This window comes from Hordeum vulgare, chromosome 6H (genome assembly GCF_904849725.1).
Source record: "Hordeum vulgare subsp. vulgare chromosome 6H, MorexV3_pseudomolecules_assembly, whole genome shotgun sequence".
Classification (NCBI taxonomy): Eukaryota; Viridiplantae; Streptophyta; class Magnoliopsida; order Poales; family Poaceae; genus Hordeum; species Hordeum vulgare.
Window position 1 is genome coordinate 110,027,594 of NC_058523.1, and position 27,964 is coordinate 110,055,557.

The 27,964-nt window shown below is 47.8% G+C and overlaps 1 protein-coding gene across 1 annotated transcript; it reads right to left on the reverse strand.

Annotated features, from left to right (window-relative positions):
- Positions 1–1,319: 1,319 nt before the first annotated feature.
- Positions 1,320–7,188, reverse strand: LOC123402792 (disease resistance protein RGA5-like). The gene is made up of 3 exons (XM_045096754.1): positions 6,920–7,188; positions 5,888–6,832; positions 1,320–2,982 (listed from the first exon to the last, which is right to left on the reverse strand). The coding sequence occupies exons 2-3, from the start codon at positions 6,745–6,747 to the stop codon at positions 1,335–1,337; spliced, it is 2,508 nt and encodes an 835-aa protein (XP_044952689.1). The 5' UTR covers positions 6,748–6,832; positions 6,920–7,188; the 3' UTR covers positions 1,320–1,334.
- Between the last annotated feature and the right edge of the window lie 20,776 nt (positions 7,189–27,964).

A 27,964-nucleotide genomic window follows, 5' to 3' on the forward strand; every position in this document is an offset into this window, starting at 1 on the left:
TCCTAATGTGTTCTAAAGCTTACATGTAAGCAAGATGCTGTCCTACAGAGCGATCTTTGGAGGAACACACCTATATGAGCTTGACTGCTGGTCACAGTCTATGAGGTTTGGGTGATCTCTAGTAAACTCATGAATAGGCCAGGAGTGTGACTAATATGCTCCACCCGAGGGGTCACCTTCGGCAGTCTAGTACTAGTAAGACTTGTGGTGAAGCTCTTTTACGCCAAGCTGACAATTCAAGGCATAGTCCATTGTTCAGTTGTAAAGGAGTGTAGCTACTTGTTCTAGGTGAAGCTCAACCTTAATAGGTCTTCACTGAAATGCTGGTATATTAAAACAGTGATTGGAACGAGGGAACACGATGTGCCCTTGAGATCTGATGGGGGATTGTTGAAATTTGGAGGTGGGCCTTAGGCCCATTAGAGAATTTCAGAAAATCTACAAGGGCCCATGTAGGTGGTGGCATGGCAAGGTGGTGGGAGTTTAGTCCCACCCCGCTAGTGGAGGAGAGTTTGGACCCCTTTATAAGGGTCTCTCTTCCACATGCTATTGGAGAGTGAGAAGAGAAGGTGCCCTCGCGCACTCCTCCTCCGCCGCCCGCCTCGCCACGCCACGCCTCATCACGGCGCGCCGCGGGTTGCGGGAATGAGCCGAGCCGAGCTCATACCTACGCGCTTATTTTTGCCGGTCAAGAACGGAGAATACGTAACGGACAAGGAACGATCCGAGACGTCGGATCGTGGCTGTTACCGACTCGGACGTGGGCTTGGCCCACGTCTCTCCACCCAGCCGCCTTTATAAGCATGCGATCGCCTACCCTAGCCGTCACGAGAATCAGATCACATCTGCCTCACGCCTTCGTTCCTTGACTGCTGCTGCCGCCGGCGACTCCGTCCCGTTTACCACGTACACGGTCGATGGGAGAGCAGGCCTCCGAAACCTCGCCTCTCCGGTTCCTGTACGGGAGAGGAGCGATTAGGTTTTTGGGGAGCGATCACTCGACTGCTCGCCTCCGTCCGTCTGCTTCGTCTACGTCCGCATCGCCCTCGTCATCGTCATGTCTTCACCAAGCGAAGCTGATCGTCTCCGCGAGGAAGCCGAGAAGAAGACGGCAGAGGATACTGCCGCCGCCGCCGCTACGGCCAACTGGCCGATTGGAGGGTATGACTCGTTTATCCTCATGTTCGTATTTATTCTATCAGTACTACTTGTTTGCATAGATGTATCCACTATATGCGTAGTATGTGTTAGGTTAGCTCAAGCTCAGTATGTCATTAGTCTAGTCAATGCCATGCTAGTTATTATTTTGTGGATTAATGTACTCGGAAAATTGCCTATTTTCTCAACAGCACCAACCTCTCCACATCACACTGTCCAGTGCCTGTTTTCAGACTGACAAAATGAAGAGATTTCAGCATCCCAACGGTCTGAATGTCCTTCGACAACACTTGACGGACATTTATATCCAGGTAGGAAAGTAGGGGGAGCGACGAGGTGCTTAGCCATGTTGGCAACTCCTGTAACCATCCGTGCAACACAAGTCTACGGAGGTGAGGAGAGGGCACCCAGTCCCGCCTTAGATAGACATGGTCATCACCACCACGGATTTCTAGATTCTGGAGGTTGTGTAGGCTGCACAAGAAATCTGCAAGATCTCGATCCTCTCTATTTTTCTCCGACCCTCTCCAATTAATGTCAAGCACCCTAAGTTTGGTCAGATAACCCAACTCTTTCACAATTTTTGCACAAAACGAACCCACATGCACTCCAGTCAACTCTTCAAGGGACGTCAGATTCCTCAACCCAATTGGCAATTCCATAACTAAAGAAAGATGCAGGAAAATCAAATGCTCAAGTCCAACAACACTTGATGGCAATTCTGCCCAGGTCCCTCTCAAATCTAGTGTTTGCAAAAACTTTAGCATTCCTATTTCCATAGGGAGCTCATGAGCTTGTGTGCCCCTCAGCCCTAGGTACCTCAGGTGTAAAAGTTTCCCAATATGCCTCAGATTAAGATGCCAACTTTCCCCGAGACAACAACCTTCTAGATCCAAAACACGTAAAACTTGAAATCTCGAAAGACAAGGCATCTGATTAGAAGCAGGACTGAAAATAGTGAAGGACCTCACTTGTGACATGCTTGCGCTATCCAACCAAATGGTGGCAAGATTTTCCATGCTTTTTTGGAGGGACATCCTGCGGATCTTTCTTTCCAGAGGTGTGTCTCCCTTGATAACATCCAATACAGTAACAAAATTTTCTTCACTTGACAAGTCACATATGAGATCAAGCATCATGTCGTGTACACGACAAGCTCTCGCCCTGCCTTCAACACTGATGCCTACCGGTTCAATCATGCTTCTATTTATGAGTGTGTTGAAGTAACTCTCTCCAAGATCAAATAGGCTAGCTTCATGATTTTCACCTTGGAAAAGGCCTTCAGCTATCCATCTCTTGATCAACCGACCTTTACTAATTTCAGTATCTTCCGGAAAGATACTTAGATGCAATAAACAAGTTCTTAGACGGTAAGGGAGATCATAGTAGCTAAGAGATAATATCCTCCTCATTTCCTCCACATCCCCACCTCTTGTAAGTCCACGTCCAATAGAGTTCAGCAAAGAATACCATTGATCCATTGGTTTTATCTGCTGATCACCAGCCAAATGACTAGCTATAGTAATAATAGCTAATGGCACCCCGCCACATTTCTTCAAGATATCTTTAGACACTTGCTCCAGCTCCCGAGGACAACCAGTGTCGCTTGCAAATATTCTTTTATGGAAGAGAATCTGGGAATTAGTCTCTGAAAGAGGTTTCATGTTGTAAATTATATCATCATTAAAAGAGCAACACGCTTTAGAAACATCACGATTGCGTGTTGTAGTGATTATTCTGCTTCCCTGATTACTATCCACCAGAGCATATCTGATAGTGTCCCATACTTTTACATCCCATAGATCATCAATGACAATGAAATACCTATCCACATGAAGAAACATGAGTAAGTGAAATCATACATATATCTATAAACCAAATGGCATGCCAACCATGGAACCACCTCAATATAATGCAAAAATGGTATCAGTCAATAAAAAACAAGGCGCTTCATGATATAAGGAAGTAAAATGAAGATTGAAAGAAAGTATTACGAATTTATTTACAGCAAAATGAAGATTGATTCTCCTTCAAACTATATGTTAAATGAAAACGTATATTTTTCTAGAGTTCTAGCTGGTAATTCAGGTGAACTCTGTAGTTCCATAACATGTAAGTACTTCAACAAGTCATGGTTATTTTAGTGCTGGAATGATATATGCCTTATGTTAGTCTTATGGGACTTAATAAACTAATGGCAGAATGATGTTTTTTAAGGCAAACACAATTTCAAAATATGGTGCATTTTGGCCCCCTGATGGACTTTTGTTTCCATTAAAATTATGAGTTATAACTCACTATTACTATTTTCAGCACTACCCTACATACTCCAAAGGTTGCGAGTGGACAAGAAGTCCACCGTTCCTTCCTAATGTACTTATGCATGAGCTTTAACAACCTTAGCTGACGTTGTGCGGATTCCTTATTTTGTCTAAACAATCCTAAATGTACTACATTATGAAGTGAAGGAAGTACACTAGAGCGTGTGATCTACCCCTTGAGCCTTGTTGTTAGGAGAGAAAGTCGCTTGCGTCACTCCGGGGGGGTGGCTCGGGCCATAACCTAGCCGCCGCCACCCCCGTTCCCCTCGCCTCTCTCGCTCCTCCCGTTGCCGTCGGAGGAGGCCGACAGGCAAAGCCCGCTTGGCGGACAGCGGCGGCGGAGGGCCCTCGTCGCACGCCGCGTGGCTTCGTCCCCGATCGAAGGCCCGCATCTGGCGGCGGCCGCGCCTCGTCGGCGCGAGCAAGCCGGGGCGGTGGCTCCGAGCATGGTGGCGGCACTGCTCACCCCCTCCCTCAGCTGGCTGGCGAGCGGGGCGTGGCAAAGGCCGGCGGCCGTCGATCTGGCGCCTGACGCCCAGATCTGGCGGTTCGGGCACTCCGGCGTGAGGCTTCGGCGGGCTGCAGCTGCGGGACGCGCGGGGTGCCGCGGTCCCCTCCCTCGGTCGGGGAAGCTGCGATGGTGGCGGCGAGGCACGGCTTTGGATGACGGCGTGGCGGCGCTGTGACGGTGGGGTTGGCTGGCCCGGTTGCGGCGGCTCTGGCTAGCTCCTGCAGTTTCGCGACAGAGTGTCGCGGTTCGTGGACGGCTATGCGGCGGTGTCGCACTGGTGGGCTCGGCATACGGCCGCGAGGAGCGCTGCTGTCCTGGGACTCGCGGGAGGCGGGGTGGTGGCATGTGGAGGCCGGGGCGGTGATTCCGAGTGCGCGTGAAAGTCGGGGTGGCCGCCCCGGACTTGGCGGCGGCGTTCCCTCTCCCCTCCAGATGTTGGGGGCGTGTGGGGCAGCGTTGGGGCCGGCTTCATCGATCTGGCAACGGTGCCCTGATCTGGCGGTGTAGGTGCCCTGGTGTGTGTGCTAGGGTGCCTGGGGTCCCCTCCCTCGGTCGGGGGAGTTGTGGTGGCGGCGAGCTCCAGCTTTGGATGGTGGCGCGGCGGCGCCACGATGGTGGTGGTGCGCCGATGTGGAAGGTTCTCACCGGCGTACTGGTGGATCTACTGTGATGCGAACTGCGACTCTCCCGGATGCGGTGGTTGATCTGCTCTTGATGCTCTGGTGTGTGATGGGTTCTATGATCTGGGTTGGGAGAAATCCCTCCTTCGATGAGGCTGACAACGGCGATGCCCGCGGGCGCCGTTCCCTTCCTGAAGGTGTTGTCTTGGACGCATGATCAGACTACCTTCCTCGAGCTCGGGGGAAACCCTTGGATCCTTCGAACCGAACAACGGCGACGCCAAGGCCTCGTTACCTTCTTGAAGGCGTTGTCTTCTTGTTCGAGGAACATCAACGGTGCGGCTCGGGTCAAGGTCGACGTCTCTTTGGGCATGGGCCCCCTTGGCACAATGTACGCCATCTTCGGTGTTCTCTCGACGACACCTTTCCTTGGTCCGCCCAAGCCCTCCCGTTCACTTGCCGACTTCCCCTGGCACATTTGGGTGGTGGTACGTTGGTTTGTGTTGGCCGTTGGTCTTGGTCTTGTTGTAGAGGTCTCGGCGTTGGTTGTGACGTGGCTAGGTTGCTCTGTGGTTTGCCTTATTGTCTTTGGCATGAGGTTAGACTATGGAAGCTTGTATCATAGTAGGCAGGGTGGATGTGTGTGTGATGGTTGTGGAGGCTAATCCTCGTGATTAGCATTGTATTGGCCGAAAGGCCTTGCATCCGGCTTCTTTGCCGCTTCTTCTCTAATGATATGATACACATGCTTATGCGTATTCTAGAAAAAAAAACATTATCACCTTGAAAGGGATACTCCATTGCATTATCCATACAGACATGCCTACTATGTATTGTATTGGGTGGCCAGGAAATCATTGTGTCCATGTTCTTCTCGTATTTACATGATCTTATACTGATTATTGTTGACATGGAATGGGTCATGTACTGTTTGTGGCTTGAATCAACTAGGATTATATGGTTCGTGTCATTTTGTGCTTCTCCCTAGTACTAAGATAGTGAAAAAATATGGCTATCGATCAATTTATATACTCCGCCATAGGAGAAGATACACTATAATTATAGGAGAATTTACATTATATTTATCACCGCTTTGGACATGGACATTTGTAAGTGAACTATTATCAACTTATCACCTTACACGGTTTACTTGATTTTATTTTAATCATCTGTCCCATTGGAGTCAACGATGTGTATGCACTGAGATGGACCGCCTTGATAGTATGAGCAGTCATAATATAGAACAGATATGTAGTTATCTACTAGCTATGCCATACCTCTTAGTCCTAAGTGATTCTTGGAGTTTTTCAATGAGTTCTGTTTCAGCCATGAATAATATTGCTCCACCCAAATCCTTATACTTCTCATTGTCAAGTTGATATAGAAGGTCCCTAAGAACTTTTCTTACGTCAGGATTCTGAGAAACCGTCACAAATGCCCAAGAACCGAACTGCCCTCGAAGCTCATCATATACTGCTTTAGCAAGAGTTGTCTTGCCCAATCCTCCAAATCCAACGACAGAAAGTATCTTGAGGTGTTTCATGGATACATCATCCCCCTCAGAGAGCTTCTTGATAATCTCATCCTTTGCATCACTAATGGCAATAAGTTTTTTCTGGTCTCCATACAGGGCTATCAGGACAGGATCCACAGTGGTTGTGACCCGTGTGGCTGCAATTGCAGTTAGATGCGAAACCACACCATGAGGACCCCTGTACCTGCCATCTCGGTTGGCCACTTCATGGACCTGCTCTTTGATATCTTTAATGGCGGCAGCAATCTGACGGCGAGCCTTCCATTTCTTCAACTTGGTCATATTCACTATGAGCCCCCTCAAACAATCCGGGTTAGCAGCTGGCTCAGATTTAGGGCCCTCGATGCGAACTAGGAAGTTATCCACGACATCCTCTATGTCCTGGGACAGCTCCCTCACATCAGTGGCCCAAAGCCTGTCCTGCTGCTTGAGCTGCTCTCGGGGCACCTCCGCCACCTCGCTCAGGGCAGCATGCATGCTCTGCAGCTCTCTTTGAAGATACTGGAAGTCACTCTTCACGCTCTTCTGAAGCTTGTACTGCTCCTCTAGAAGCTTGCCGAGCTTGAGGAGGAGGGAGCCCATGGCCCCCACTGCGAGTTCCATGTCTCAGCACGCTCGCGCTCTCAGGACTCTAGCTTTGCTGTGTGGGGAGGCTTCAGAATAGCTCAAGCCTCAAACTTGTGGACGACTACTTGCAGGAAATTTGGTAGTCGGTGTCAGCTTCAAGCGGATCTCATGAATAAGAATGACTAGTAGCACAGAAAGAAGTACACACCTGCGGACCTGCCGTTGTGTAGTTGCCGCCACTAGTCGGGAGGTGACGCTGCCGAGGATGGAGAACGACGAGGCCCCGCCGAATCCGGCTTCTGAAGCTCGGGGACGGCGTGCTGCCGCCGGCCGAGTCCGACAGCCTGGACCTCGGGGACAACGCGCAGCCTGCAGATCCAGTAGTTGCAGGTTGATGATACTGAGGAGTGGGGGGTGGTGTCACGCCTCGTCTCTGCCCACTCCGTCGCTAGACTGGGGAGTGGGGGGTGTGGTGTGTGTTCTGTGTTGCAGATATCCTTGCCGAGTAGCGTTGACGCGTTAACGCGGCAGCGCAGCGTCTCACCGCGTCTGTGTGGGACCTGTGACCACCACCCACGTAACTCTCTTTCTGGTCCTCTCAGCTACTCCCAGCAACCGCACGTGCATTGGGTCCACTTTCCTCGCAGCCACCAGCTCGACGTCCGTCCAGTTTTTATTTGGAAAAAGTCCATTTTAAACCCTGAACTGATAGATGACTGTCGGAATTGATCCTAAAGTATAAATCCCTGTCGTTTGCACCCTGAAGTAACAAATCCCGGTCTAAATCTAACCTTAGAGTGTTTTAACTAGGATTCTAACGGGTGGGACCATGTCTTAACCGCACCGCACCTACTCCAACGAAAATATCCAGTCGATTGGGGAACGAAGCTAGGGTTCATCAAGCGGTGAGAAATCAGACGAGCACGGCGGAGGCTGGCGACGGCGCCGGAGAGGGATATGTCGTGGTCGTCAATTGCTGATGTGTCCGCTCCAGGATTCCGTCGTGCTGCAGGAAGGCGAGCGGCGGATGCGCGGTCGCCGGTGCGCTACCGCGAGGATGCCATGGCGTACGAACCCGCGAAGATGTGCCGGTGCGATCCTCCGAGGAAGGCGCCGCGCTGGATCTCTTGGAGCCGTCAAAATCCAGGAAGGAGATATTACTCCTGCGTGGATGCGCTGGTGAGTTCCCCCTCTCTGTTCGATTTTCTTCTCATGTATGTTTGATTTCTTCTCCTCTCTGTTCTGATTGTTTCTCCTCTCTGCATTTGAACAGCATGGTGGTTGCGGCTATGTTGAGTGGCATGACCTGAGCTGCCCAAATTTCTAAGTGACCTGGTTGGTGATCTTCGTGATGAGGTGTGGATGCTTAAAGGGCAGAGGAGTGTGTCTCCAGTGGAAGATCACACTGCAACCATGAATGCCAATGATGATGAAACAACAATGATGCTTGTATCTGTGCAAGATGAACTGAGGAAGAAGAATGAAGAATTGGTAGCTGTGAAGGCCAAATATGATAATGTTGTGTTTCTGTTCATTGTGTTTGTGTTGGGTGTAGTCGCAGGCAAGATGTTCATGCAGTGATGGCTTTGTAAGCAATGTAGTTGCTTACCAGTTGCAATGTAGTTTGATATGGACAAGTACTTGATCATTGTAATAAGGAAAATTATGCTCTCTGCAATGCAACAAGTTTGTGTTAAATTGTCCCTGTCATTTTGGATCCCATCTATTTTATAGCATCCATAGCATATAGCATATATTTTAGATCTTAATTGTACTCCATAGCATATAGGTCATATAGCATCCATTGCATCCATTGCAACATGACAGTAACATCCATTACAGGGCATATACCATCCATAACCTCATACATATTTGATTTCAGGCTAGGGATGGTATATGAACATCATCAAAAGTAAACCATCCATTACAGGGCATCAAATGTTTGCAACACTGCAACATCATCAAAAGTAGTAGAACATGCAAGCTGGTGGCATAGTTAGTAGTTTCCACTGCAGGTGAAGTATTGGTAGCTTGGAACTGAGGATGCAGCCCTTCTTCCTCTCTTTGCTCCAGGTGCAGTGACTGAAGATGATCCAGCTGCAGTAGTTGCAGCCCTTCTTCCTCTGTTTGCTCCAGGTGCAGTGACTGAAGATGATCCAGCTGCAGTAGTTGTGTCCAGTTTCTCCACACATAGAACATTTAATTAAGAAAAGGTCCATTTTGAACCCTGAACTCGTAGATGTCTGCCGGAATTGACCCTGAAGTACAAATCAATTGGTACTGGACCTGTTGCATCACTTCCAATCCAACTCTTGTTATCTCTCATTTTTTTCTTGAACTTCCTAGCATGTCTCCTTAGCTCCACAACCTCTGAATCTTCTCCACTGTCATCACTATGTGGAGTGTACACAAAGTCACTGTCTGAATCAGAATCAGTATCAGAATCAGCAACATCATTCCCTGCTGCAGCAACTGTGTGTTGAGTTGGATCAAGCACTTGAGAAAATGGTCCTTCACTAACATTTGGAGGTTCAGTCACATTTCCAGTGCTTCTGTGCTTCTGAGGACTGCAAATAACTTGTCTGATCACACCTGTTGCATCAGTGATAAGCACATCAGTGTCAGATTCAGCAGGCTCTGCAGCTGTCATCACAACATCAGGTTCAGAATCTGTCCAAGAAAGTATCTCATCCTCAAAGTCACTGACAGTGCTACTGTCAGCACTTTCTTCTTCTCCATGGTACTCTACATAGACATTTGCAATAGCACCAACATCTACATAATCTGCCATCTTAAGACATTTGCTGTCATCATCCAGAAACATCAAGCCATTCACAAGTTCATGACCAGGAATTAAGAAATAATACTTCATATACTTATTCAGTGCAATGTGATACTTCAAAAAGCCCTTTACTTCCTGCAGAGATAATTTGTCCCTTTCTATGTCTGACCTAGCTTCATCTCCTCCAACATATTGCAGATTGGGGCCAGTACGAATGAATTCCCCACCCAGATGGAAACAGACATGCAAAATCTCGGTGGGATCCATGCTATCACTGCAGTAGACAAATAATAGGAGCAAATATTAACCCATATGTACATTTCAACATCGAAATCTACGGCTAAATCGAAAAAAAATCTCAACTTTTCTGCCCGAAAAAAACCCTACCCCAAAACCAGTGTAAACCATAACAAAATTGCCGCAATCAGAGCCTAAACTACTAGCATCGGAGGAGGAGGGCATCGGGGTGTTTACCTCCACTTGTTTGCGCCGCCGCGCCGTGACGTTCGTCGCCGTACAGACGATCACCCGCCGGTCGCCATTACTGCCGCGCGCTGCGAGGTGGAAGAGGGGAAGGCACGCACGAGGTGGAGTTGTGGACGGGGATTAAGCCTTGCGGGCCTGTACAACACCCTCCCAAACCAGAATTAGTGGGTCGGCCCACTCCAGCTGCGCTCTTTACGGTCCAGCCCGTCGCCAACGCAAGCATTCCCGGCCACATCACCAATCCCCGTTTGGCAAAGCACTCTAAGGTTCAATTTAGACCGGGATTTGTTACTTCAGGGTGCAATCGACAGGGATTTGTACTTTGGGGTCAATTCCGGCAGACATCTACGAGTTCAGGGTTCAAAATGGACTTTTTCCTTTTTATTTTGGATCGACCTTGCGTCCAACGTAGGCGATCCATTTCATGTCTACGTGCAAATGTAAGGGCATCTTCAATGGTTGTAAGATAGTTGTTGGTAAACTTTGCCACATAGGATATATGATGATGTGGCAACAAATAAATAAGGAGAGAGAGGAAAGTTGTATGTAGATTAACCAACAACACTTGCACAAGCTTCAAGGTTACATAGAGAGCAACTGCATTTATTCCTTCTTCTCCCATTGGATAATCTAGATGCAACCATTGGAGTAGTTGTATGATCCCTTGTTGGTTGATGACATGAACAATTTTACCAACAAGACTACATACAAACTATTGAAGATGCCCTAAAAGGGCAACAACCATGCCACCCACCTAAGTTAATCACACAGCATTGCTGGCACGCTTGTCAGTGTCCGGCACAGATGACAGCAATCAAAACAGGTTTCTAGTTCGACCACGATGTCTTGGGCGGTGGTCATGCCAGCACGCTTGCTGGCATACAAAAAGGATGACGCCTGCGGCTATTGATCTGTCCTCGTCGAACTTGAGCATGTTGTCCTGCATCTTCTTGGACCATGGCCTCTTCCTCGGTGATATGGTATTGAGGTCCACCTTCATGATCTCGACCTCCGTCATCATGCTAACGAGGGCAACTTCTTTCGCCTTGGTCTTGGCATTGGCGGCATTGATCTCGAGCATCCTCGCTTGCTTCTCCGCCTCCATCTCGAACATTTTCACTTTGTTCTCCGCCTCCATCTCGAGTCTCCTCCTTTGAATCTCCATGAAGGTGTTCACATGATCTTCCTTGTCTTTCCGGCGCTTCTCCTCCCTTGAGTCTTCCTTGATCATCCAGCCCTCCACGGTAGCGATCAAGGCATTGCATACCGTGTCCCGCGTGTCCTCTGTCTTGGAGTTGGTCTTCCCCCACGGCCGTGTCTTCTCGCCATCCACAACTTCTTCCTCATCTTTCTTCCCACCATTCGCTATGAGGGCGGCATATTGTGCCTTGAACTTCCCCTCTTCGTTGATGACCCTCCAACAATGCGAGAGGTTGAATGGCTTGCCTTCATGTTGGACCTTGAAAGCCTCCAAAACCTGGAAGGCCTACAAATGGATAGCATGCAAGCATATGGGCAAATGTGTATGAAAATGGACGTGCAAAACTGAATGAAAACGAAGCGGTCATCATGCATACCATGTCTTGTATGCCAATGCCACTCACGGGGCGTGCCTTGATGCTCGCAAGATAGACACAAAACTTATTGCACACTTGTTAGATCACCCTCCATCGCTTCGAAATGGACACCCACCTGTGCGTGCTTTGCATTTGGTACGGTGGAAACTTCTTGCGCTCATGAAACTCACGATGGACATGAAGCCAAAAGGTTGATGCCTTTTGTTCGGCGCCGACCTTTGGGTCTTTCCCAATGTCCTTACAACACTCAAGAAGGATCTTGTCCTCCGCCGTTGTGTATGCCTTCGTGCGCTTGCTCTTGCGCTTCGGCTTTGACACAGCGGCTTGGTTGGCGAGATCATTCTCGAACAAAGGCTCCTCCTCGAACAAAGGCTCCCCATCAATGTCCAACTCGTCCTCTTCCTCGAGGTCGTAATCCTCCGGGAACTCGTGATCGAGCAGAAAGCCGTCCACATCCAGGACGACCTGGTCATGCATGAAGGCGTTGTGTTCATAGGTGGCCAACATGAACGGCCCTTGGCCGTCCTGGCTTTGGATCTCATCGGGATCGAAGCCAGTCGTGTTTGGCCCACTTGCGGCCGTCGCACCACCCTAGAAGATGATGCTCTACATGAAACAGTTGGTCGTCTCGTCGGTGGCGGACGCAGTCATTGTGTCAAACAGGTTGCGGGCACCGTGTAGTGTTGGGGAACGTCGCATGGGAAACAAAAAATTTCCTACGTGCACGAAGACCTATCATGGTGATGTGCATCTACGAGAGGGGATTTCCGATCTACGTACCCTTGTAGATCGCATAGCAGAAGCGTTAAGAAACGCGGTTGATGTAGTGGAACGTCCTCACTGAAAGTGCATGCTATGCCCCTAATCGACTTTTGGTGTTAATGACAACACATACATAGGAAACTAATCCTATTTGTTGAGTGTATCTCAGGATGGCAAGTACTTTAGTAGATTGAGAGTTATGTGCCAAAGGTTGTCTGAGAAGATTGGGATTTATATTTCGAGAAGGCTCGGGATTAAGAAAAGATGATGTAGACTATTCTTTTGAGTTTACTGATATTGAGTATAGGGATCCCGCACTATTAAGAGGGGATCACAGGTTTTGCGATGAACTTGCTCGTACCACATCTTCACTGTCATACCCAATACCACATATTCTCCACTCTGTTCTTATCTCAAAACAGGTCTATTGCCTCGGACGTCCGGCTACCTCCGGACGTCCGAGGGCCGGACGACCGGCGGGCTTCGGAAATCCGGAGCCCTTCACCAAAAGTTTGTGAGTCATATAACTCGGAAATCCGGCTCCCTCCGGACATCCGAGGGCCGGACGACCGGCAGGCTTCGGAAATCCGGAGCGCTTCACCAGAAGTTTGTGAGTCATATAACTCGGAAATCCGGCTCCCTCCGGACATCCGAGGGCCGGACGTCCGACCAGCCCCGGAAATCCGGAGCCCTGCACCAGTAGAACATGAGCTCTATAACTCGGATTTCCGGCTCCCTCCGGACGTCCGTTCCCCTTCGGAAATCCGAAACCTCCCACCAGAAGAAGTTGAGTCGAATAACTCGGATTTCCGGTCCTCTCCGGACGTCCGACCGCTGTTCATTTCACAGTATTTTCAGTCATATCTACAGGCTTCGGACGACCGACCCCTGTCGGACGTCCGACACCTCACGGACGCCCGGACTTCCGGCAACCGTCAGACGTCCGGACCCTGTGTGACTTAAAGTGTCCCCAACTGCTTGTTTTCACTCCCCACTATATATACTCTTCTCCCACCTCGTGAAAGAGTGTTCAACATAGCTAGAATACACCCAAGAACACCTTTCTTCTCACTCACTCTTGTCTACACCAAATCCTAGATCCCAAGAGCATTTGTGAGTCCCTTTGAGTGTTGTTCCAATCAAAAGATAGATCGTCTCCCTCTCCTCCTTCCCACCAAAGTGATTTGTGATTTGAGCAAGTTTTGAGCAATCCCCGTGATCTTGTTACTCTTGGAGGTTGGAGACTCCTAGGCGGTAGGAGTCTTCGGAGAGGAATCAAACCATTGTGATTTCCCCCGGAAAGTTTGTGAAGGTTTGGAAGCCACCTCAAGGCTTACCACTAGTGGTTGAGAAACGCCTTCGTGGAGTTATCTCAAAGGGAGAATAGGGTGAGCCTTCGTGGCGTTGGTGTGCCTTCGTGGTAACATCCGCCCCTCTAACGGTGACGTAGCTTCCCTCCAAGGAAGTGAACATCGGGATACATCCTTGTCTCTCTTGGAGTTTCGGTTATTCCTAACCCTAACTCTCTACTTGTGTTAATCCTTATTACGTACTTGTATTTGATTATTGTTTACCGCTTGTCTTACTTCACTCTAAATAGCTTACTCCTTGTCGTAGCAATTATTAGGCCTACACTCATATTCCGCACTTTTGCCTAAAATTGCTAAGTAATTATTAAAATTTGGATTTGTACCTATTCACCCCCCCCCCTCTAGGTCCATCTCGATCCTTTTCAATTGGTATCAGAGCCTCGTGCTCTATTCTTGTGGCTTAACCGCCCTAGAGCGAGATGGACGAGGTTCCAGCTACGGTAGCTCCAGTGTAGAGGGACGGGACTTCCTCGGAAGTCAAGTCTTTCACCTCTGAGGACCTGGAACGGGCCCTTGCCAAGCAAATAGAGGAGCATGATGCTTCTCTTGAGGTCATGGTCCAAATGAGACTAGCATCACTAACCACAGGGACAACCACGTCCCCGAGGGCCTCAGGGCCACATGTGCACGGTACTTCATTTGGCCAACAACCTCCGGAAAGGAACCAAACCAGTGTTCCATGGCTTTATGCTAGATCTCAAATTGAGAAACCTAAGTACAATCCTGGAGGAAAACCTCCCTTGCTTGATGACAATTCCGATTTTGCTTTGTGGAGAGTTGGTATGCAGGATCATCTTAGGTACGCCAATGATGAGATGTTGGACATCCTCGAGCATGGGTACAATCCTGTAGATCCAAGGTGCCTCACTCCCAGAGAAACTTATGACAAGCATCTCAATGACACTGCGATCATGTGCATAAGAAAAGGAATGAATGACAAGCAACGAAGACCTTACATTCACATCAAAAGTGCCAAGGAACTGTGGGATAGCATTATAAGGACCAAGACCGGTACCTCCACTCTTCGGCTTGCTCAATATGAAATTGCCAAGGGGAAATTACAGAATTTCTGTATGGAAAAGGGTGAATCTCCCAAGCAACTACTAGAACGGCTCATGACTCCCGCCGCAGACATTGAGTCATGTGACTGTGACAAGACGCAAGATGGTTTCAATCTGACCAAGAGATTTCTTGTGGACAAGTTACTTCATGCTCTTGCTCCGTATCACCATCAAATGGTATGGGACATGAGGCAGCACCATGGGTTCAAAGAAATGACTCCAGATGACATCATATCCACTTTCCAATTATTTGAAGAGTCAAAGGCAAATGCAACAAAGCACCTTGCCATGCATGGCACTTCAACATCAAAGATCAATCTTGCTTTGAAAGCCAAGCATGAATGTGACGAAGAAGAAAGTGAAGAAGAAGAGGGTGATGATGACTGCGAAGATGGTGATGATGTTGACTCTGATGATAGCCCATCTTATGAGGACATTGCTCTCTTTGTAAAGAAGTTCAGTGCAGGAAAGTTCAAGGGAAGATTCCCAAAGAAGAAGGTAAGGAAATGCTATAACTGTGAGGAAACCAACCACTTCTCCAATGACTGCCCTTATGAGAAGAGAGAAGACAAACCAAGGTTTCCAAAGACCTTTGTAAAGAAGAAGTTGCCAAGCCCTATGAACTCCAAGTTCAAGAGGACAGATGGAAGAGCAATGGTTGCACAAGAAGAATCAGATCCAGAAGATGTTGGTGGAGTTGCCGGATTAGCTCAGGATACACAAAACACCTTGAGGCTAGTTAACAAAAGTGGTGATGTTGTTCACTACAACTATATGAAGGACTACAAGGGCAACGCTCACAAGTGTTTGATGGCAAAGACTGCCATGGGAGATGAGGAAGACCAAAGCTCCCATGATAAGGTTAAGGTAACTCCACGGTTAAACTCTTTCACTCTAGCTTCTACTCCATCTGATGAGTATCTTGATGCGGAAGATCACTATGAGGATAATGACTTAGATCATCCCATGTTTGCTAAAATAAAAAATTTATGTGTTCTCTTAAAGGAAAGAAGCTCACTATGTTTTGCATACTTATGGAAATGGTGAGTAAGCACACTGAAAGGATGTGGATGTCGTCTAGAGGGGGGGTGAATAGGCGCTTTAAAATAATTAAGGTTTAGGCTTGAACAAATGCGGAATAAAACTAACGTTTAATAGGTCAAGCACAAAACCTACAAACAACTAGGCTCACCTATGTGCACCAACAACCTATGCTAAGCAAGATAAACAACTAAGTGATAGAAAGATATATTACAATAAACAATATGTCTATCACAAAGTAAAGTGCATAAGTAAAGGGTTCGGGTAAGAGATAACCGAGGCACGGGGAGACGATGATGTATCCCGAAGTTCACACCCTTGCGGATGCTAATCTCCGTTAGAGCGGTGTGGAGGCACAATGCTCCCCAAGATGCCACTAAGGCCACTGTAATATCCTCACGCCCTCGCACAATGCAAGATGTCGTGATTCCACTAAGGGACCCTTGAGGGCGGTCACCGAACCCGTACAAATGGCAAACCTTGGGGGAGGTCACCGAACCCGTACACGTGGCAACCCTTGGGGGCGGTTACCGGTACCCGTACAGATTGCTCGGGGCTATCTCCACAACCTAATTGGAGGCCCCGACGCTTGCCCGGAGCTTCACACCACAATGATTGAGCTCCGAGACACCACCAAGCTTCTAGGATGCCAAAGCATCCACGAAGAACAATATCTAGGGTACTAAGTACCAAAGGTAGTAAGCTTCTCAACTTCTCACTTCCACGTATCACCGTGGAGAACTCAAACCGATGCAACTAATGCAATGGCAAGAACACACGAAGTCGTCAAGTCCCTCACACTCAAATCCCTCCACAACGACAAAAGCTATGGAGAAATATGAGAGGAAGAACAAGGAGCTCACAAAGAACTCCAAGATCTAGATCCAAGGGGTTCCCCTCACATAGAGGAGAAAGTGATTGGTGGAGATGTGGATCTAGATCTCCTCTCTCTTTTCCCTCAAGAACAAGCAAGAATCATTGGAGGGATTGAGAGTTAGCAAGCTCTAAGAATGTCAACAATGGAGGTAGAACAAGAGCTCAATGGATAGATGAGGCCAAGGGGGAAGAAGACCCCCTTTATATAGTGGGGGAAGGAATCAGACCGTTACCCCCACTTACAGCCCGAGCCCAGCGGTACTACCGCTGACCCTCCGGCGGTACTACCGCTGGCTCCGCGGTACTACCGCTGACCCTCCAGCGGTACTACCGCTGGCTGCAGCGATACTACCGCTGAGCCCATGGTAGCGCAAAGATGCTACCGGGCCAACCACCGCCAAGAAAGTCTTCGCAAAAATGTCCGACGCAGTACAACCGCAAAGATGATGGTACTAAAAAATTGGAGCGGTACTACCGCTGGCCAGGGGCGGTACTACCGCTGGGACAGCGGTACTACCGCCAGCGATACTACCGCCAACTCTAGCGGTACTACCGCTAGGTCCAGCGGTACTACCGCTCGCCACTGAAACAGCCATAACTTTCGCATACGAGATCCGAATCAAGCAAACCCAAGCTTGTTGGATTCAGGACGACAAGAGCTATCCAAACAGCGACCATGCAGATATGAAAATGCCAATGATATAGAGATGTGAGTCCTCTATGAATGAAGAACCGGCAAAAACTCCAACATCGAAAACATCATAGTAGATGCATATGGACTCCGTTTTCGATGAACTCGAGCTTGTCACAAAGATGACCATAAGCTCTAAAACTCACAAAGAGAAACACCAAACAAGAACCAAGAAGTATGATGCAAGGATGCAAATGGTTTGAGCTCTCAACGAACGATACGATCAAGCTACTCACTTGAGAGCCCCCCTTGATAGTACAACAATCTATCCTAAACAGAAAACCTATCAAGGGCAAACCTATACCTTGCACCTCGTCCTCTTGAGCTAGATGATGATGATCTTGGCTTCCTCAAGATGGACCACCTTTCTTGATTGCGTTGGCTTGATGAAGACTAGTTGATTGCTCCCCCATACTCACTATGGGTCAGCCAATCTTCAACATATCTTCACAAGCCCATTGCCACCACAATGGACGGCAAGCTTCAAGCATGATATATTCGTGTTGATCCACTTGAACTTGCACATCGCAATCTTGATGAGGATCACAACTTGACGTCATACTTCATGGGTTGTATGAGATCTTCCCTTTGACGCAAGCCCATGGAAACACACCTAACCCCCACATAGAACTCTCACGAAGACCATGGGTTAGTACACAAACACATAATGGACAATGCTTACCATACCATGGGATCACTTGATCCCTCTCGGTACATCTTGTACGCTTTGTGTGTTGATCATCTTGATTTACTCTTTGTCTGAGATCTTGATCAACCATGTGTCTCTATGACCATACTTTGGATAATACCTTGAATACCATCTTGGTCATCATATAAACTCCTTGAACCCAACAGATGGACTTCCAGAAGTGCCTATGGACAAATCCTATAAATGTAACTTAAGGCAACCATTAGTCCATAGGAATTTTCATCAATTACCAAAACCACATATGGAGATATATGCTCTAACACACACCAATACCATCAAGGAACTCGAAACCCTCGTCACTGAGGAGAAGGGAAGAAATGAAATCCTTGAGCAGAAAGTCATGTATGAGGAAGCACAAAGTGTTGCACTATGCTCAAAAGTAGGTGAAAACCTTGATAAACATGCTAATGATCTTGCCTCCTTGAAAAAGGCTGAATCTGTGTGCAAAGAATTACTAAATGATAAAAACCGACTTGTGAACTCTCATGCTTCCCTTTCTAAGGACTGTGAGCGTCTATCCTTGTCTCTCAAAGACAAGGAAGAGAAACTCACTGTTCTTACAAAGAGCTTTGAGGCACTTAAGGTTACTTATCTTGACACTCTAGTTAAGGCCTACTCCTCACCTATCATTAATGTTGATACCCGCACTACTAACTCTAGTAGTGAACTGACATCTATCCTTGAGGAAAACAGTTCGTTAAAGGCACAGTTAGACAGAGGTCTCATGACATGTGCACAAGGATAAAAGACTCTCAATGAGATCTTAAGTCGACACAATGGAGGCTTCGCCAAGGAAGGGCTTGGGTTCACCCCAAGCACTGCCAAGAAAAGTGCATCTCCTCTCAAGTGTACCACTCCGCTTAAAGAAATATTTGTACGAGAGGGACACAAGGAGAAAGGTAAGGTTGTGAGTGGATCGGCCACTAGGGGTTCGCCTACTCACAACAAGACAACCGAATTCATGCCTCCATCCTATGTACTACGCAAATCAAAGGAAGGAGAGGTCTATGCTAAATTCGTTGGTCCCCGTAATGCATTTCGATTCTATGCTACTTGGGTCCCTAAGACTCTTGTAACTAATGTGAAAGGCCCCATGACAAAATGGGTACCTCAAACCAAGTCTTAATTCGTTACAGGCTGTTTTCTCCGGAGGAGCCAAATGGGTGATCGACAGTGGATGCACCAATCATATGACCGGAGATAGTAACTTGCTCTATGACTTCATGCAAACCATTCGACCATACATGAGCATTGTATTTGGTGGAGGGTCGAAAGGGCAGGTAATTGGGTTGGGCAAGGTGGCAATCACTAATGACATGTCTATTGCAAATGTCATGCTTGTCCAATCTCTTCAATATCATTTACTTTCAGTTCGCCAATTGGCTTCCGTCGGTTATGACACATTATTTGGACTAACGGATGTGAGAGTCTTTAAGAGAGACACTCTCGAAGTGGCCTTTGTTGGAGAGTTGGATGGCAACCTTTACACCGTTGATTTCTCAAAAGAGAGCACCTTCCATACAACTTGTCTAATGGCCAAGGCCGATATGGGATGGCTGTGGCATCGCCGGCTCGCCCATGTTGGCATGAAAAATCTTCAAAATCTCTTAAACGGCAATCACATCCTTGGACTAACAAATGTATCTTTTAAGAAAGATCGTGTGTGTAGTGCATGCATAGCTGGGAAACAACATCAATCAAAACATCCACCCAAGAACATTGTATCCACTTCGAGGCCGTTAGAGCTCTTTCATGTGGATATGTTTGGGCCTCCTTCATGGGCAAGTCTTGGAGGGAAAAAGTATGGCCTAGTCATTGTTGATGATTACTCAAGATATACATGGGTGTTCTTTCTCAAGTCCAAGGACGAGACGAAGATCACCTTCATTGATTTTGCCAAACAAGCCCAACGGAAGTTTGACAAGGACATCAAGGCACTAAGAAGTGATAATGGCTCTGAGTTCAAGAACTACACCCTAGAAGAATTTCTTAGTGATGAGGGAATTGAACATCAGTACTCCGCACCTTACACCCCTCAACAAAATGGTGTGGCAGAGAGGAAGAACCAGACACTTGTGGAAATGGAAAGGTCCATGTTAGACGAATACAAGTCACCACATAGTTTTTGGGCTGAGGCCGTCAACACAACATGTCATGCATCAAACCGGCTCTTCCTTCGATCAATATTGGAGAAGACTCCATATGAGCTCCTAACTGGGAACAAGCCCAATGTTAAGTATTTTCGTGTGTTTGGATGCAAGTGTTTCATCCTCAACAAACGGGAACGATTAGGAAAATTTCAATCCAAAACAACTGAAGGGATTTTTGTTGGCTATGGGTCAAACTCTCACGCCTATAGAGTCTACAAAAAATCCACTGGATGTGTTATAGAAACCTGTGACGTGACGTTTGATGAATTTAACCGCTCCCATGGGGAGCAAGTTGATCTAAATGATGCAGGTGAAGAAGACTCCCCACAAGATATCTTAAACATGGGTGTAGGTGCACTTCTTCCCATGGAACAAAGACCCCATGATGATGATGAAGATGATGAGAGTATTTCTCATCCTCAAGACAGTTCACTTCCCGTACCTCCACAAGATACTAGCACACACATCATGCCAGTTGTTGAGGATCAAGTGGGAGAACATGTCTCTCACCCTGATCACACTCAAGAACAAGTTGATCTTCAAGAGGTAGACCAAAGTATGGGTATGTTTGATGATGAACCTCAACAAGTGCAACGCGAAGAGGAATATCTTCCTCCGCACATAAATGATCCATATGTTGAGGACGTTGATGATGGAAACGAAGTCGAACCTCGTGAAACCTTGACCTCCATCATGCCACGTGTGGCCGGTCGTGTTGATATTGATCAAATCCTCACCGGCGTGTCGGAAGGTAGAGTGACTCGTAAACAATTAACAAACTTTTGTGCTCACTTTTCGTTTGTCTCTAGTACTGTGCCACATAGGGTTCAGGATGCATTGTGTGACAATGACTGGCTCCTTGCTATGCAAGAGGAGCTAAACAGTTTTACACGCAACGAAGTATGGTCATTGGTAGAACGACCAACTGAGGAACATAATGTCATTGTAACTAAATGGATTTTCAAGAACAAGGAAGATGAGAATGGGACTGTCCTACGCAACAAGGCAAGGTTAGTAGCACAGGGGTACTCCCAAGTTGAAGGTTTGGACTTTGGTGAAACTTTCGCCCCTGTTGCTCGTCTTGAGTCCATTCGCATTTTATTGGCCTATGTTGCTTTCAATGGTTTTACTTTGCATCAAATGGATGTGAAAAGTGCTTTTCTTAACGGTCCTCTACAAGAAGAGGTATATGTATCACAACCACCTGGGTTTGTTGACCCTCACCACAAAGACCATGTATATAAACTTCACAAGGCTCTGTATGGCCTCAAACAAGCACCCCGTGCTTGGTACGATCATCTTAAGAAGTTCCTACTCGATGATGGCTTTGTGGTGGGGGTGATCGATCCCACTCTTTTTACTAAGAGGGAAAATGGTGATTTGATCTTATGCCAAATCTATGTAGATGACATCATTTTTGGTTCTCCTAACATCCATTTATGCAAGAAGTTTGCGGCTTCCATGACCAAGACCTTTGAGATGTCACTCAACACGGACTTGAAGTTCTTTCTTGGTTTTCAAATACAACAATTTCAAGAAGGGATTTTCTTGTCTCAAACTAAGTACCTCAAGGACATTCTTGAAAAATTTGATATGACAAATGCTAAACCAATGAAGACACCCATGGCCACCGGTGTAGTTCTAAATGAAGACACAAACGGTATTCCTTTTGACCCATCTACTTACCGCTCCATGATTGGTTCGCTACTTTATCTTTGCGCATCTAGACCGGACATCATGTTAAGTGTAGGCATATGTGCTAGATTTCAAGCTTCCCCTAGGGAAAGCCATCACACAGCGGTTAAGCATATTCTTAGATACCTTGTTCACACCCCAAAGTTAGGCTTATGGTATCCTAAGGATGCTAAGTTTGATCTTATTGGGTATTCCGATGCGGATTGGGCCGGTGATAAAGTGGGACGGAAATCCACTTCCGGTGCATGTCAGTTTCTTGGACGCTCCTTGGTAAGTTGGTCCTCGAAAAAGCAGAACTGTGTTTCTCTCTCCACAGCCGAGGCCGAATATATTGCAGCCGCAAGCTGTGCAACCCAACTGCTATGGATGAGGCAAACACTAAAGGATTATGGTATCACGTATTGACACGTTCCTCTTCTCTGTGATAATGAAAGTGCCATAAAGATCTCCGAGAACCGCATTGATCACCCTCGCACAAAACATATTGATATTAGGTATCATTTCTTGAGAGACCATGTGCAAAAGGGTGACATTGATATTACCCATGTGGGTACCGACATGCAGTTAGCCGACATTTTCACCAAGCCACTTAGCGTAGCTAGGTTCTGTCAACTTAGGCGTGAACTTGGTATCTTGGAGCTTGACAACATATCTTGAAACCTTGCACACATACACGCACTCACATTATGTTTGTGTCTTTATGTGGGCATGCATTTAGGGGGAGTGAGTCTTAATTTTCTGTTTTTAAGCTTACAAAGTACGCATAAATCAATTTCTGTCTCCAAGTAGTATATGTTATGCTTGTAGGCAACTATGTTCGTACTTTTTGTGAGAAACCATGCAAGTCATCATCTAATCATCAAACAAAATTCAGCATCAGCTTCTGCCTCCTCCTCTCTCTCGGACGTCCGACATGTCTCGGACGTCCGGCGGGAAATCTCCTTCCGGTCGTCCGACGCCACAATCACCTCGGGACGTCCGACGCCTGTTGGACGTCCGACGCCTCGGGCCTATAAAGAGCTGGGTGCGGGGCTGGGCTCTTGTCCTAACCCTCACGCACCCCTTTTCTTCCCTACCGCTGCCGCCGCCAGCTCGAGGAGCTCTCGCCTGCGCCGCCAGACTCGAGATCGGGCCGATCTCCTCTGCGGATCCTCCTCTTCTTCCTCCTCTTCCTTCGCGGGATCCGTCTACAGGATATTGTGCTCCATGAACAAGACCAAGCACGCCGCTCAGAAGAACGTGGCTGGCTCATCATCTCGCGCCCCTCCTAGCACGGGGTCGGACTCGGATGGGCCACGTCGTCCCTTCAAATGGATTGCCCGGCGTTCTCCGGCCCGGCGTTCTCCGTCTCAACAACTCCCCTCGTCGTTTGATGGTGATGACCCTGACTTCGAGGAGGAGCTTTCTGCCGAGGACCTTGCTCACCAGCACGCCGATCGGAGGTCCAAGCCAAAGCCCAGGACTCGCAGGGCGTCCAACATGCCACCACCTCCTCCTGCCCAGCCCGCAGGTGAAGCTCGTCGCATCTCACTAGAACCTATTGCTACTTTAGGTCGTGCCATCACGAACTTCGCCACACTTGCCAAGTCGTCATACCTCACTTTCCGTCGCGACATTGATCAATACACTGTCGTACGTGACTCTACGGACTCACGTTTCCGCACACACGTCCAGGCGGACATTTTTATCACAGTCATAGTTCCTAAGGGTTTATCTGTTCATCTCTATATTGATGTTGAACATATTCGCATGCACCCGGCGAAATATCCGGGTACCATTGAGCTTATTGAGGCATCGAGGCTTGCCGCCTCGTTTGCCTTTCATCGCGACTTTAATGCTGCTGCCATTCACCAGTTCTATGACACATGCTACTTTGCTCCAAACCACACTGTCAGCTGGATCACCTCGGACATTCGCTTCACAGCTACTTATGATACATTTGTTGCCGCACTTGGTTTCCCCAACCCCGGCTTCAAAATACATAGGGATGATCCTAACCATGCGCCTAAGTCCATTGAGGCGTGTGGGTATCTTCTCAAACCACTAAGTGAGCTTGATGCGGATGAACGCATGAAGGACCTTAACGAGGTATCCATCTGGCGCTCACCTTACTTCATCATTTTTCAGTGTCTCATCCGCACCATCTATCCCAAGATGGGTGATAAGGGTTCTTGCAGTGGCTATTGTATTGACATCATGTCTCACTTGTACGAGCACCCCAAGGGCAAAACTAATGTGCCTCATTTTCTATGGCATGAGATTCGGCTTGCTAGCTTTCAGTACAAGCGAGCCTTTCCTCATGCCCCCTTCATCCAGGCTCTTATTAATCATGTTGCTGATTTCTCTGTGGCTGTCACTCACACACATCGCAAGTGGGTCATTCCCGCTCACATGGCGGATAACTATGCTCCCAAGAAAACCCCCTCATCCTCCACATCCACTTGTCGCACTGCTGCCCGATCAGCCACCCCCTCATCTAGCTCCGCTCCTCTCGGCCGCATTGCCAAATTCCTTGGCAAGGCACATTCTGCTATGATGAAGGCCATCTCTTTCCAGTGTGGTCAAACCCATGATGTGGTTTCTCGCTTAGTCTCCTCCAAGAATGCCATCAAGGCTCGTCTGAGAGCCTCGGGCGCTCTTGATGTGAGTGATGATGTGGCCCCTCCTGCTGTTCCTCCTACTGATTTTGGCTTCCCATCTGGTCCTAAGTGGGCTGATTTCCTTGACGAGGCTGGTGGCAGTGGCTTGCCTGATGATGCTGATGATGATGCTGATGATCTCTGAGCGTGGTTGGTGTTGTTGGTGCCTCCCTTTTTGGTACTTGGTGCCAAAGGGGGAGTAGTGTATCGTAGTTTTTAGTCTTTGGAGATTTAATGTAATGGATAAACTCATGTATGGCTACTTATGAATGATTGTGATTGCTATGGATTGCTATGATATCATCATAGACTATTATGTTTTGCTCCACTACTTCTATGATGATCTATTGTCTTTCTATGATGATCTATTATCTTTACATGTTGATCCATTATATGTCCGATAAACACATTAAAGGGGAGCTTCGATATTTTTTCATGCATATACTAAGGGGGAGCTCCGTACTAAATATCTCCTAGACTATAATGTATGTTAAATCTTTTTTGAGACCTATGTATATGTTGTCATCAACTACCAAAAAGGGGGAGATTGAAAGCGCATGCTATGCCCCTAATCGACTTTTGGTGTTAATGACAACACATACATAGGAAACTAATCCTATTTGTTGAGTGTATCTCAGGATGGCAAGTACTTTAGTAGATTGAGAATTATGTGCCAAAGGTTGTCTGAGAAGATTGGGATTTATATTTCGAGAAGGCTCGGGATTGAGAAAAGATGATGTAGACTATTCTTTTGAGTTTACTGATATTGAGTATAGGGATCCCGCACTATTAAGAGGGGATCACAGGTTTTGCGATGAACTTGCTCGTACCAATCTTCATTGTCATACCCAATACCACATATTCTCCACTCTATTCTTATCTCAAAACAGGTCTATTGCCTCGGACGTCCGGCTACCTCCGGACGTCCGAGGGCCGGACGACCGGCAGGCTTCGGAAATCCGGAGCCCTTCACCAGAAGTTTGTGAGTCATATAACTCGGAAATCCGGCTCCCTCCTGACATCCGAGGGTCGGACGACCGGCAGGCTTCGGAAATCCGGAGCCCTTCACCAGAAGTTTGTGAGTCATATAACTCGGAAATCCGGCTCCCTCCGGACATCCGAGGGCCGGACGTCCGACCAGCCCCGGAAATCCGGAGCCCTACACCAGTAGAACATGAGCTCTATAACTCGGATTTCTGGCTCCCTCCGGACGTCCGAGGGCCGGACGTCCGTTCCCCTTCGGAAATCCGGAACCTCCCACCAGAAGAAGTTGAGTCGAATAACTCGGATTTCCGGTTCTCTCCGGACGTCCGACCGCTGTTCATTTCACAGTATTTTCAGTCATATCTACACGCCTCGGACGACCGACCCCTGTCGGACGTCCGACACCTCGCGGACGCCCGGACTTCCGGCAACCGTCGGACGTTCGGACCTGTGTGACTTAAAGTGTCCCCAACGGCTGGTTTTCACTCCCCACTATATATACTCTTCTCCCACCTCGTGAAAGAGTGTTCAACAAAGCTAGAATACATCCAAGAACACCTTTCTTCTCACTCACTCTTGTCTACACCAAATCCTAGATCCCAAGAGCATTTGTGAGTCCCTTTGAGTGTTGTTCCAATCAAAAGATAGATCGTCTCCCTCTCCTCCTTCCCACCAAAGTGATTTGTGATTTGAGCAAGTTTTGAGCAATCCCCGTGATCTTGTTACTCTTGGAGGTTGGAGACTCCTAGGCGGTAGGAGTCTTCGGAGAGGAATCAAACCATTGTGATTTCCCCCGGAAAGTTTGTGAAGGTTCGGAAGCCACCTCAAGGCTTACCACTAGTGGTTGAGAAACGCCTTCGTGGAGTTATCTCAAAGGGAGAATAGGGTGAGCCTTCGTGGCGTTGGTGTGCCTTCGTGGTAACATCCGCCCCTCTAACGGTGACGTAGCTTCCCTCCAAGGAAGTGAACATCGGGATACATCCTTGTCTCTCTTGGAGTTTCGGTTATTCCTAACCCTAACTCTCTACTTGTGTTAATCCTTATTACGTACTTGTATTTGATTATTGTTTACCGCTTGTCTTACTTCACTCTAAATAGCTTACTCCTTGTCGTAGCAATTATTAGGCCTACACTCATTCCGCACTTTTGCCTAAAATTGCTAAGTAATTATTAAAATTTGGATTTGTACCTATTCACCCCCCCCCCCTCTAGGTCCATCTCGATCCTTTTCACTCACGTCCCTCGATCCTCCCCGTGAACCGTCCCACGAACCGTCCCGCGATCCGTCCCACGATCCGCTCCGATCTAGTGCCGAACGGACGGCACCTCCGCGTTCAGCACACGTACAGCTCGACGATGATCTCGGCCTTCTTGATCCAGCAAGAGAGACGGAGAGGTAGATGAGTTCTCCGGCAGCGTGACGGCGCTCCGGAGGTTGGTGGTGATCTAATCTCAGCAGGGCTCCGCCCGAGCTCCGCGGAAACGCGATCTAGAGGTAAAACCATGGAGGTATGTGGTCGGGCTGCCGTGGAAAAAGTTGTCTCAAATCAGCCCTAAAACCCCACTATATGTAGGAGGGAGTCAGGGGAGGAGGCAGCCTCAAAACCTAAAGGTTTGGCCGAAATTGGAGGTGGAGGAGTCCTACTCCAATCCTACTTGGAGTAGGATTCCACCTTCCCACTTGGAAACTCTTTCCACCTTGTGTTTTTTCCTTCTCAAACCTTATGGGCCTTAGTGGGAACTTATTCCAGCCCACTAGGGTCTGGTTTATCTCTTCCATAGCCCATGAGACCCCTTGGGGCGTGACACCCCTCCTGATGGTCCCCGGCACCCCTCCCGGCACTCCGAGTACACTATCGATGAGCCCGAAACTTTTCCGGTAATGCACGAAAACCTTCCGGTAACCAAATGAGGTCATCCTATATATCAATCTTCGTTTCCGGACCATTCCGGAAACACTCGTGACGTCCGTGATCTCATTCGGGACTCCGAACAACATTCGGTAACCAACCATATAACTCAAATACGCATAAAACAACGTCGAACCTTAAGTGTGCAGACCCTGCGGGCTCGAGAACTATGTAGACATGACCCGAGTGACTCCTCGGTCAATATCCAATAGCGGGACCTGGATGCCCATATTAGATCCTACATATTCTACGAAGATCTTATCGTTTGAACCTCAGTGCCAAGGATTCATATAATCCCGTATGTCATTCCCTTTGTCCTTCGGTATGTTACTTGCCTGAGATTTGATCGTCAGTATCCGCATACCTATTTCAATCTCGTTTACCGGAAAGTCTCTTTACTCGTTCCGTAATACAAGATCCCGTAACTTACACTAAGTCACATTGCTTGCAAGGCTTGTGTGTGATGTTGTATTACTGAGTGGGCCCCGAGATACCTCTCCGTCATACGGAGTGACAAATC